The following is a 12,894-nucleotide window of genomic DNA, read 5'->3' on the forward strand; positions in this document are numbered from 1 at the left end:
AAACGTGGGTGTGAGTACTTGAAGTGGGGGCTGCAGGAAGGAGGTGTGAGGGAGTCGGGGGGTGAGAGTGTGTCCCTTCTGCAATTGGCCCAGGCTCTAAATATCTCATTATGCGGCTTTATTGTTCCTTTGTTGTGCCGACCATATAAATACACTCCAGTGGGCCCAGAGGGTGACAGTTCAGACAGACCTACTCCTGTGGGCAGACTGATCATCAGACTGAACAGCACAAACTCCAACAGAACTGAGATTGTGGTGACATTAAAGGGAACTTGAAGAACTAGGAAGCTTCTGTAGAATTTAAACTCCACCAGAGTAGTATTTTTGGGACTGTTTTCAACTTGTGCCGACTTTCCTTTGCTTCAGCCAAGATGGATTCTGACTCTGGCTCCACTGGCAGCCGTGCCTCATCCCCGGACCTGGTGGTGGATGACTCTGCTGGGAGCTTCTTCTCCAACAAGATGTTCCAGACATACTGCCGAGAAAACAGAGCAGAAAACGAGCCCATCCAGACCAGGAATGAGCGCTGCAATGGGGGTGGTAAGGCGAAGAACAGGTCTGAGCTCAGCAAGGACGAGGTGCAAGACCTGAGACTGAAAGTCAACAGTCGGGAGAGGAAAAGGATGCATGATCTGAACCAGGCGATGGATGGCCTGAGAGAGGTCATGCCTTATGCTCAGGGACCTTCAGTCCGCAAGCTATCGAAAATCTCCACTTTGCTGTTAGCTCGCAACTACATCCTCATGCTATCTAGCTCCTTGGAGGAGATGAAGAAATTGGTGGGGGATGTTTATGGAGGTAGTGCTGCTGTCCAGAACCGCACAGCTGCCCACCCTGCTATTACACCTGCAGCCCCCACAGCCCACCTCCCGCTGCACCCTCTGGCCCAGTCTCTGCACTCTCTGGTGGGCAGCACGCCTTCAGCTCTCCCACACCACACCACGTCTACAGCTGCAGCCCCGGCTCCGCACTCCCCGCCGTCCACAAGCTTCCTGGGTTTTCATGCTCCTGTGCAGGGCCTTCTAAAGGAGCCACTCCACCTGACCAGCTCCTACAGGCACTTCCCTGGCATGCCCTGCCCCTGCTCACTCTGCCAGCCTTTGCCCACCACTACCTCCACATTACACAGTCTGTCTATGACCAAGTGAGCGGGACTCTTAAAACTGACCTCTACTGTTTGGATCAATGCACTGAGCCAAGCAGCTTACAGAAGATTGTTAAACAAACTGCTGAATTGATGGCTGGTGCCAGAACTTGTACATACTGTATATATCATCTGCCATGCAAACTGCTGCTATTTTTTATCATTCATCTAATCTGCATCATTCATACATAAATATTCTAAATGCACTAGGGATTTTATCAGAATAGTAAATACTGTAATTTATCGGATATCCGTGATGTTTAAACATTGTCAGAAACTGAACTGGTGTGTCCTTTTGTGCAGGATCTATTTTCCTAAATTAAAACTTTGTTATAATAATAATTCTTGTTTGTCTTCCTCTTTTCATGAATGTTATGTTTCAGTTAATTCAATACACGCTTGTTTTTTCCTTGCATTTTATGAATTAGAGGTAGTTTAGTCTGAACAAGTCATTTTTAAAAAAACAAACAATATCTGTTATAAACAGAAGAGATTTTATGGGTGCTAGAAATGACAGGAGAGCAATGCAAAAATAGTTATATGGAAAAGGCTGTCACTGACTACCGACCAGCTTTGGCCAGACTAAACTCTAAAGAGCTAAAGAGGGACAGAAGGATGAGACAAGAGGCTGAATATGGTGCTCTTGAGCCGGGGGACCATCCATCTTCACCTCAACAGGGTGTAGGAGATGAAAGGACGACACAGGCGCCAGGAAGGCGCGTCACTTTTGTCTGACGCAGGCGAGGGACACAGCCATGTCCTTAGCTCTGGGCCAGTGATTTGTCTCTGTCTCATAAGAATGTGGATTTAGGCACACAAAGGGTAAAATTAAAGCAGAGGACATAACGTAGTCATCCTAAATAAAGTTTCTGTGAAAGCACACAGGATTTTCTTCCTTAACTTGCAGATGTTCAGTAAAAATTTTTTCCACATATTGATATTTATTGCAAATGTGTTAAAAATCAAATGCCAGCTGATTCATAACAATGATTAATCCAGTAAAGCACAAACATAACTATTATACACGCTGAGTGCCACGAACATGATTTGGTCAAACAGCCCAACAATGGCTGGCCTTCACTTAGCAACAAATCAAGCGTGAAAAATACATGCTTATCCTCCCACGGCTGACAGATGAGTTTGAGATCAGGGCAGAAATGAAGAGATGTAACTCATTCTCACCCACCTCCCTCCTACCCCATCTCCTCCTCTGGAGAGCCCTGAATGGGTCTGAACAATAGCCATGCGTGGGACACAAAGGCCGGGGAGTCCAAGCCCTCGTGCCTGAGACACAGACCCCCTCCATTCAATCTACATTTCATCATGGTAACAAGCGCTGTCGGGCCAAAAGGCCTGACACCCTCCCTCGTCACAAAGGCGGTTAACTCTAATATATGGGGCTATTGACACTGAAAAGAGCCCCTGACAGTATAGGGGATTGTCAGCTGTGGGATGTCTCAGTGGGGGGAAGCAGCTGCCATCCAAACCAAGCGGTGGAGCTTCTGTCGTGGGGACCGGCGCTGTAGCGTCACCTGGTCCCTGGTCCCTTGACACAGAGACCGCGGGTCCTCCCACATGCCCCCCTTTATTGGGGCACAGGTGGGAATGGGAAGCAGAACACATTGTGGAGATTAGTGGGGATCTGCCTCCCATTGCACTAGGTAGATGATTAGAGACATTGACTTGTGCAAAGCTGGTGTTTCCTGATCAGCACCAGATGGTGTTAACCCACGGTGTGGCATTAGTAGTCTGAAGTGTGTGCATGTGTGTGGGTGGGTGGGTGTGATGTGTAATGGATATGCTTCTTAAATCATACAATATGGGCAGGTCCTCTGTGTGCCATTATGGTCAGCTGCTGCTGTCATCACGGTGCTCTTTAGCATACGCTAACCAGCAGTGGCAGGTTAGGCAGGTTTGAGACATAATGTTGTGCATAAGTCACTCTGAAAATTTAACACAGTGATAGAGAAAATGGTCACTTTATCAAAGGAGAAGGAAACATTCAGATTCAGAAAGTACTAATGCCACAATGTAAAAATACTCTATCACAAGTAAAAAGTCTTTAAAAACCTACCTGAGTTGAAACACAGAAGTACTATTAGAAAAATATAAAAGTATGTAAAAGTCACATCACAGGTGACTACTTCATTAAGTGCTGAGCAGTTTGAAAACCTCAATCTTATACTGGTATTTTTGACATTACTTCATTGAAATTCATTTTGCAGTGCAGCAACAATATTTAAATGTGTTTTTATTCAACTCACATACAGAAATGCTCTACAAACAAATGTCTTGAAACCAGACTGAATAAGCTAGGTTCTGTCAACAGAATTATGAAAAAGGTGCACTGAAAACAGGTTGAGATATTACTGCAATGTTTTATTTAGACATGTAAAATATTTCCCTCGAAAAATATAATGAAGTAGAGGTATATGTAATAGCAGAAAATTGAAATTCTTAGAACAAATAAAACGCTGTAAAAAAAAAAACCTACTGTAATTTCTATTGTATAATTGATTCTTTGACAGAGGAGAACGACAGCTCATAACTAAATGCACAGGTCAGATAAAGTTACATACATCCAACATAGTTCAAGTGCATGTGCAGAAGTTACGAAATTCAAAGCCCTAAATCTTAAACAACACAAATGATACAGTGGTGAGTTCACACATTCCTCTTTTGTGCATTAAACGTCATGCAGACGCTATCACACCATAGCCTTGTAGACAGATGGATTAAGTTAACTGCTTCAAATACTGATCAATAGAGGAACCCCTTGTCCCAACTTGGCTCAGTGCAGCCTGCATTGTTAATTAGAGGACTGAAAGACCCAATTAAGGGGATGGAGGGTATGGACAGGGGAGACATATTGTGAGGACATAAGCACACATTGTGCAGCGTCTGGAGAAAGGGGAACTTCAATTAAAGCAGAACACACTTCCAGAGGCTTGTTGCCTGTTCTTTTTCATTTTGTGCTACAACCCCCTTTTCACCCAGAATACTGATGAGGGGAAAGCACAGATGCTGGGGGTCAACGCGCATATGCAATATGGTGTGCACATACGCTCACATGCACACCCACAGATGTACTGAGAGGAGGAGACCAATGAGGAGATTCAGATTGGAACTGCTAAGCACTGATTAGTCAGTGTAATGGCAAAGTTGTTTCGTTTCATAAACTGCTTATTGCTTAAATCTGGTTCAATTAAAAGACAGTAACTTGTATATGCTTGGGTTGTGAGTCTCCCTCATTGCTCTGCAGTTTTTCCTCCTATGTTTTGATGCACTTCTACCAACTGTGTGATGGTAACACCGAATACATTTTCTTACCCAGTGATGATTTCTGGTTCCTTTCACACAGCTCTGTTTTGTTTTCGTACAATGATCACATATAGAGAGTGCTTTGCAGAGAATTTAAGAATTTAACAGTGCCTACACTGGACTACAAATTTCAAATGAGAGTCTTCTGTTTGCTTGTTTGCTTGTTACTGGGTTGTGGTCATTCACTTTATAAATGTGACGAACTTCTTCTATACTTCTTCAGAAGAAGTATAGAACTTCTGACTTCACACACAGTGTGAAGTTGTGTGCTGATTACTCGTGACTCTCATGGTTTTGTCTGTGTAGAATTTTGACAACTGGATTCAAGGAGCTTTATTTGTCATTACAGCTATGTATGTGCAGTACACAGAGAATTGAAACAGTGTTCCTCCAGGATGCTACGTGGTGTTACACAGAAGAACATCAGAATCAGCTTTATTGGCCAAGTTTGCTTACAAACAAGGAATTTGACTCTGGTTAGATTTTGCTCTCAAGTGCAACACAAACACATAGCAGTTAGTACATAAAAGATACTATATACAATAAGATAAAGATAAAAAATAAAAAAATACTATATACAATAACAGTGAATCTGTGGAATAGTGCAATGACAGTGTAGGTAGACTACGATTTTAAAAATAAATAAATACAGTGCAATGCAGTGTATTTATTATAATACATACATAATACATAATGACACTGTATGGTTAAATAATAATAATAATAATGATACTGTATGGTTAAATAAATGAGGTAGATGAGCAGGACATTTGTGATCATTGTGTCATTGTCCAGTGTAAGGACGGGGGGGCTATTTCAGAGTGTTCAGCAGAGTGACTGCTTGGGGAAAGAAGCTGTGTTTGTGCCGGCTGGACAGTGACCTGTATCGCCTGCCAGGGGGAAGGAGTTTAAACAGTTTGTGACCACGATGTGAGGGACCCTGGACCTGTACAGGTCCTGGATGGAGGGAAGGTCAGCTCCACGGTCTTATTTGGATATATAAGTAAAATACAATAAAGATAAGAAATTATTAAAGTAAAGAATGGGAATAGAAATAATGAAGAGCTTTGGAAACATTGTATCTGTTGTAAGTGGCTAAATTGTTTGTGCCACCTATTTTCAAAACTATCTTTTGCTCATAATACAGTCAAACAAGGGAAAACAATAAAAGTCCATTCATTGTCTCACTGAGGTCATGTATACAGCAGCATTGTGCCTTTTGCCACTCAGTCTTTAGCGCCGACGCCTGGTGTGACCCTCCGCAGCCACCATAGATAGCACAACGACTGCAAAATATTTACCGGTTACAAACCGTTAAGGCTCAGTATTTAAAGTAGTGACTTCTCTCTGTATATTTTAATGTGATTATTTGTAACTTATATATTCGTCATATTGCATCACGTGTGCATTTTTTCAAAGCCATACTACCGGGGTTAGAGTTCAGTAAATACTGATGATGTCATCGTCTGAAGATGGCTGAAGGGTGAGAGTCAACTCGCAAATTACTTTTTGTTTTAAAAACAAAATAGCATAAAGCACCGACACCGTTAACATATTGTGTTCCTTATTGCGTTATGTGTCTAATACGATCTGGTATAATAGCTTAAAACGCCGTACTTCACAGCTCACGGAATCTGTTCAGGAAGTGCATTTGTTTACCAAAACATAGCTAGCGTTAGCCTAGCCATGCACTTCTTGGGCGTTTGATAAATATAGCGTTGCGTTGGTCGTGCAGTTGTGCTGTTAAAGTTGTGTAAATGTCTCTGCTGGTTTGATTTTGAGAAGCACCTAATTTCTAAATGTCCCGTATGACTACAGAGAAGGATGGTGGGGAGGCTGGCTTCAGCAGAGCTTCCAGGCCGTCAAAGAGAAGGTAATCCACATAAAGTCAGCCACATCTTGGAAATTTGTACTTCTTTCTGTATCTTTCATAGCGGCGCGGTGTTTAACGCTACAGTGTTTTGTCTAATCTGGCTCTAAGATATCATTCTTTAACTCCAGCCACTACTGTGTCTTCATTTTTTAAGTGAGAAAAGGCACATTTTTCCAAATAACTAAGTTCCAGTCTAGAATAACTAACTAGTTGTACAGCCTTATTTACAATTCGTTTTTTGATTTTAATGGCAGAACATTTACCTCTGTCTGTTAAAACTATTTGTGCAATATTGTTAAGGCAGAAGGCAGGATAAAACTGGCCCATTTCTGGATTAGCTTGAGCATACAAACAGGAAGGTTTCAACCATTCAGTTCTCAAAGTATCTCTTGTATTAAGAAACTGGAGCATTACAGAGCTGTGAGAACTACGTCTGGAGGTTGGTGAATTCTGTTACTCAAGACCTGAGCTAACTCAGGCGTCAGTAATCATTATGGAGCACTGATCTGAACTGCATTTGACTCTACTTCTTGTGTTATTTTTATGTTATGATTTTATGTGTCACACTTGAAGCGAGAATTTCCTAATAAATATGACAAAGTCGAATCTGGATATTGATTCTTCCTTATTTGACTCTCTTCTTCGCAGTCATCTGAGGCCTTGGAATTCCTAAAGCGAGACCTGACAGAGTTCTCTACTGTTGTGCAACAAGATACAGCCTGCTCTATTGTGGCTACGGCCACAGCTGTCAGAAACAAGCTCGCAGTAAGTTGCAGCCTTCAGCATGTTCGTTGTTACTGATTGTGTCTCCTGTCTGTGTTCAGTTGACCCAAGTCATGCGCATGTCTTCCTTTTAATTGGGGTGTAAGTTGCTAAACACCAAATGTAACCTGTCTATTCCAGGTGGAAGGTTCCTCTGAGACCACAGAAAAGGTGAAGAAGAGCCTCTCTAGTTTCTTAGGGGTGATATCAGATACGCTTGCTCCACCCCCTGATAAAACCATCGACTGTGATGTAATCACATTGGTGGCAACTCCAGCAGGAACTACAGAAGTCTATGACAGTTCTAAGGTGGGCAGTAGAAATACTTGTACTACTTTGAACTACTTTTACTAAAAAACTGACTGTATTACAAACAATGAGTTTGTAAATGATAAAACAACAGAGCTAAGGGTGATCCTTGTGCAGAGCTTCTTGTGAATAATCAGTTGAACAAAAGAACAAAGTGTTGATTCATGACAAGTTTAGTTTTTGATAGTGAGCACATGACGTGCATATGGACACAAAATCACCACGGCTAAGAATGTTTTTCCTGCAGGCACGTCTCTACAGCTTGCAAGCTGACCCAGCAACATACTGCAACGAACCTGATGGTAAGACAGCACCCACTGAAGTAGTCCACAGTCTCCAATGTTAGGCTGAACGTTAGACTGATATTAGTTCTAGTTTGTTTGAAGTAAGGTCTTATTTAATTTGTCAGACTTCTGAGGTGCGTAGTAGATGCTCACATTGTGTATACTGTAGTATTCTTGCTTTTAAGATTACCTAATGTCTATGCTACACTTATGTTTTTGTATTTTCAGTCGCTGCCCTCACAACTACAAGTCATTTTTGTTTGCCATTCTGAAAACAGTATTAGGATTGGAGTGCTAATGAGCACTGGGGCTATTAATCAGTGCTGAATTATTAGTTAGGTGGATTTGTGTGATAATTCACTATTTAATTCAAAAAGGGGTAATGTTTGTTGATTCTTTCTGGTATGTGTTGATCATATTTTAATGAGAAGTTATTTTTGTCCAGGTCCCCCAGAGCAGTTTGACAACTGGCTGTCCAGCTTTAATTTGGAAGATAAGAAAGGAGAAATCTCAGAGCTTTTGGTCAGCAGTCCCTCTATAAGAGCCCTTTACACTAAAATGGTATGTGTTGTTGCTTTATACGGAGCACAGCCTTCTGTTTGTAACTAATACTCACATTACATTCATTCAAGTGAAATAAACTAAATAAGGGCATTTATATTTTTTAATTCCCAGGTACCAGCAGCTGTAGCCCATTCAGAATTCTGGCAGAGGTATTTCTACAAAGTCTTCCAGCTGGACCAGGTAATCATTCTATTATACATGTACAGTATAGTGTACTCTAAACAACATCAGCCTTTTCCTCCACCCCAATTTATTGTCTTGGATGCCACCTGCTGGCCAACTGGATCGATAACTTTAACTGTTTAAGTAGGAAACGTAAACATGTTTGAGGTCTTAAGTCTCTGCCAGTGGCACCCTCTGCCATGTTTATGTGTTATATGATCTTGAAACACTTATTATTATTAACACTATCATTATTGCAATTTGATCTTAATAAAAAACAGTGTTAACAAAGTTGTTAGACAGTAAGTATTACAGTAAACTTTACTCACGTGTTACTCAAATGCCAACCAGAGCAGATCTCTTTCAAAATATGCAAAACTGGAAAAATACAAGCACCAGAATGAGCTGATGCAGTCAAGTACAATACCACTGTACAAAGGAAGCTGATTGTACCACATTCTGTTTTTTGACGCTGTGTTAGAGAGGTGTTGATTCAACTCTGGGGAGCTAAGCGTTACCTTCCTGTAATCCACTATACAAAGCTGGCAAATAATTTTAGCCACCTCAACATTTTTTTTCAAGAATAGTGACAGTAACATGCAGTTACATTATGAAAGTAGATTATAAAAAAAATTAGAGATACACTCATTTTTGAAAATACTGAAAGTTCACAATTTGTGTGTCTTCTAGGAGGAGGCAAGGAGAGTGGCGCTGAAGCAAAGGGCAGAACAGACTACACACACAGAGACGCTGGGCTGGGAGGAGGAGGAGGAGGAGGGTATGTTGTCCTCACTTTTACATTAATAATAAACCGACGCTTTCAAACCTGCTCTTACACTGGTGTTCCCGTTGTTACTGTCAGATGACTTCCTTGGTGCCACGTCATCATCTCATCTCAACTTTGCACCCCAGTTGGACAGCAGCTCGACCCAGCTGCCCACGACTTTGACAGGAACAGGAACGACTGTGCTGAGCCCCGTGCTGTCTCCCAGCGAAGAGCGTGACGCCACCCTCTCGGTCAGCAGCGACAGCGTCAGCCTGCCAACGCAGGTGGAAGTGCGGTCAGAGCCTGTTGTTGTAGAGCTGGCCAAGACACTGACAGAAGCTAGTTTGGAAGATGTAGCAGTCAAGATGCAAGATGATCGAAGGTGTGGAAAGAGTGACTTAACTGTTGAGGCTCAAGTGGAAGCTGTAACCCAGCCAGAGGTCACTGTTGATGGAGCATCACTGCAGGCTTCTGCCCCCAACTCTAAACCAGAAGCAGCAAAGGAGGAGGGGCCGCAGGACCTGAGAGTGTTTGAGCTTAATTCTGACAGTGGGAAGTCTACGCCCTCTAACAATGGCAAGAAAGGTAGAATGACTGTTTTTCAGTTGGCAGTGCGAAACAGGATTAAGTTCAGTGATGCGGTTATGAGTTTTCCACTAAATAGGCTTAGAAGAAGCAGCAGAGTCAAGGTTACAGATTTTTTTGAAGATCTGTATCCCTTTTCTCCCTTTAGGGTCCAGCACCGATGTGAGTGAGGACTGGGAGAAAGACTTTGACCTGGACATGACAGAAGAAGAAGTCCAGATGGCACTATCTAAAATAGAAGCTTCTGGAGAGGTTAGTGTTAAGTTATCATTGTTACACTTACCTGAACAGGGTATGCAATACAGATAAGTGTGGAATTTGATGTTGGTAATTTCCAGGTCTGTCAAAGGATGGAGCAAAACTAAAAACAGTATGAACTGATGTTTTTATTGACAGACTATCCCCCATAATCTGTTTTCTAAAATATGAAATTCAGAATTTCTAAAACTAAACTGATTATACAAGCAGAGTGTTTTTCATGGTATTTGGAGCAGACTGCCTGTGCAGCCAAAATGTTTACCGCTGGGCGGGAGAGCACGAGTTTGATGCTGTTGTAAGCAGGGCAAGAAATATGACATGTAACTGCACATACACTCCTGCACAAAGCTGCTTCTACAACTGTACGTCACAACCCCAGAAACAGCTCTGCCCCAGGGGCTTTATAACTGTGCTGAATCCAGGCATCTGCGAATAGTTGTGTAATTATATATACATACAGTAGTATCACAAATCCCTAAATATTAAGATTGTCTGAGCATTACTGAGTTTTTTAGTTATCAGAATAATAAACAGATTGTCATTTCTACTCAAGGAAACATTCCTTCCTCATTCCTTCCTTCGTTTCATCATTTTCAAGGCTGCGTTGTTTGTCATTTCCTTTGACACAATGAGCAAAGGTGGCTGCACAGATACTGTGACTTTTTGAGCTGACATCTTGTAGTGTAGTGGACTAAACAGCTACAGTGAAGATAAAGGAAAGTTTTCTGAGGGCTGACTTGACAACCCTAGAGTCCAACTGGTCGATGATTCCAAATGGGAAAAGAAAGCTAGATGCAAAGCTTGTGTACAGTTGTTTGACATCTCCAAGACGGTGAAGGCTTAAGTAGGAATTCTGCTCTCAGAGTTTGCAAGGGTCTCTGTGATGTAAATTTTGTTATCAGAAGGTGTGTGCGAAGACTTTGTGGATATATGTGGACACAGTACTTCCAATGCTGAATTTGCAGAGAGGCTGTTTTCAGTCGCTACCTGAATCTTTACATTTCTGAACTCAGATGTCAGATATGCTCTGAAAAATCAGAAGTCCGGAAAAGTGTAATTTTAAATAAAACCATGTCGATATTTTAAATTGGGGGGAAAAAAATTTGAAAGTTTTACTAACCCTGTTTTTTTAATTTATTATTTTCCAGATGGACGAAGACTGGGAGAACTGGGACTGAGAGCCACTGCGGCATGAACTCTGTCCCGCCATTAAAGCTAGTTCTCAGCAGACGAACCATGCTTGATGTGTTTTAACTCTTTGTCCACACTGTCACCATGTCATGATTGTCAGTAGGGGATTTTCCACCGGGTTTGGACCATATTGGTAAACCTGTTGAAAAGCGCAATGGGAAGACCTAGGCAATAAGAATTCGACTGCTCTCTTGGCTGTCAGTTTAGTGCAGATAGGCCACTAGTGAGCGTAACGACTCGGGTCTTGGCTACTTCTTAGAGTAACTTCTGACTTATAGAGCACACGCCAATAGTGAGAGACAGATTCTGAAATCTTTCTGACCTTTAAAGCTTAAGGACAAAGTGACAAGTCAGAATATGGAAGGTTTCACTGCAGCAGGGGATGAGCTGTTTTTTTCCCTTTTCTTTATGCCATTAAGTACTTCATGTATGTTGCAAGTATATTTCAAGCTGGGCAATGATGTAACTGCAGGCTGCAAAATAGCCATAAACTCTAATGCTGCTTGTCACCTTTCCAGGATGAAATACTCGCAAGTGATTTTTGAATGGTGATGATTGATTGATATAATTCTACCTTTGCCCCCTTATTTCTCATCTTTATTATGCAAGTGAATCTTCAAAATGAGAAAAAGTATGTTGGCCTTTGTTTATTGAGCATTTTTCATTTTGGATTCACCCCCAACTCTAGATATATGGCCTTGTAAAACACACAGTAGTGTGATAATGTTCTGCAAATGTTTTTGTTTGTAGTCAGTCATCTGAAACACAGTTCTTCCCCCTCTCTATATGTGTAACTTTCTGTCACTTCAGTGTTTCACTTCTTTGAGTTGTTCATCTGTTGATCTTAATCGGGTAGAGGGACATTAATTATCACTCACTAAGTCACATTTGACTTAATAAAGAGAACTCAAACTGGTCCTGGTGTCATGATACCGGATTCTTTGGCTCTAAGTTAAGAACAGCTTCTCTTGTTATTTACTTGCATAGGAGAATGTGACAAATCTGTGAAGTTTGAAGTTTCTCTGCTGGTCTGTATTGGAAATGAAATAGCTCAGCAGGCAGAGTGCCAAGTAGACCAAAAGTAGACCAAGGAGCAACGTGAGCACGCTCCATGCTTTCCTGATTTCCTTTTCCATCATCTGTAATGTAACTGAGAGAAAATAATCCTAGAGGTGTAATATTTATACTAAATGCTTAATTATTGTATTATGTGCTTTGGATTGCATGTTAGTGCAATAACATGCAAAACATTGTGCAGATGGTTACTGTTGAGTTGTATGTATTCTGGCTGTTCTTCAGGTTTTTGTGTTCTGACGATGTGTTGCATGTCTATAATTCTCGGCTGTGTATTCCCGTCAGATTGACACTTTGAGCTAATCAAAGCTGTCAAGTTCCTTTTTTTTTTTTTTAAGTCAAGTATTTCACTATATTTTTCAAATGATCATTGTCATTAAAAGACTCATGGCTAATGGATTTAGTGTCATGCATTATAAAATAATCCAGTATGGCCAGTTTTCTGCTAAATACGACAAACCAGACATGCCTGTCCAAACCAGACTAGGCTACGAAAACAGTATAATTAGTGGAGCTTTGCATATCTTTAATTACAGTGCAAGCCTTGCTCCGGAAATCGCCACTCATACCAAAACTCTTTGCTCAAATCAAAGCCCTGTGT

The 12,894-nt window shown here is 41.4% G+C and overlaps 2 protein-coding genes across 3 annotated transcripts; both read left to right on the top strand.

Annotated features, from left to right (window-relative positions):
• The first annotated feature begins 371 nt into the window (after window positions 1–371).
• olig4 (oligodendrocyte transcription factor 4) lies at window positions 372–1,148 on the top strand. The gene has a single exon (XM_046413995.1). It carries the CDS (start codon window positions 372–374, stop codon window positions 1,146–1,148), a length of 777 nt encoding a protein of 258 aa, XP_046269951.1.
• Window positions 1,149–5,728: 4,580 nt separating this feature from the next.
• bsdc1 (BSD domain containing 1) lies at window positions 5,729–12,692 on the top strand. Of its 2 annotated transcripts, none has more exons than XM_046413272.1 (11): window positions 5,729–5,948; window positions 6,284–6,338; window positions 6,987–7,103; window positions 7,242–7,409; window positions 7,657–7,711; window positions 8,139–8,254; window positions 8,369–8,437; window positions 9,110–9,193; window positions 9,281–9,770; window positions 9,919–10,022; window positions 11,177–12,692. In XM_046413272.1, exons 1-11 carry the CDS (start codon window positions 5,938–5,940, stop codon window positions 11,204–11,206), a joined length of 1,299 nt encoding a protein of 432 aa, XP_046269228.1. In that variant the 5' UTR covers window positions 5,729–5,937; the 3' UTR covers window positions 11,207–12,692. The 2 variants fall into 2 exon arrangements, with proteins under 2 accessions (XP_046269228.1, XP_046269227.1); XM_046413271.1 differs by having other exon boundaries at window positions 5,730–5,948; window positions 9,110–9,197; window positions 9,282–9,770.
• Window positions 12,693–12,894: the final 202 nt, after the last annotated feature.

This window comes from Scatophagus argus, chromosome 15 (genome assembly GCF_020382885.2).
Source record: "Scatophagus argus isolate fScaArg1 chromosome 15, fScaArg1.pri, whole genome shotgun sequence".
Taxonomy (NCBI): domain Eukaryota; kingdom Metazoa; phylum Chordata; class Actinopteri; family Scatophagidae; genus Scatophagus; species Scatophagus argus.

Bases quoted from the DNA above. Each gene is read 5' to 3' on its own strand.
- olig4 (XM_046413995.1), top strand. From the start codon at position 372: ATGGATTCTGACTCTGGCTCCACTGGCAGCCGTGCCTCATCCCCGGAC.
- bsdc1 (XM_046413271.1), top strand. The intron at 7,104-7,241 runs GTAAGTTGCAGC...TGTCTATTCCAG, and splicing joins CTGTCAGAAACAAGCTCGCA to GTGGAAGGTTCCTCTGAGAC. The intron at 9,198-9,281 runs GTATGTTGTCCT...TGTTACTGTCAG, and splicing joins GGAGGAGGAGGAGGAGGAGG to ATGACTTCCTTGGTGCCACG.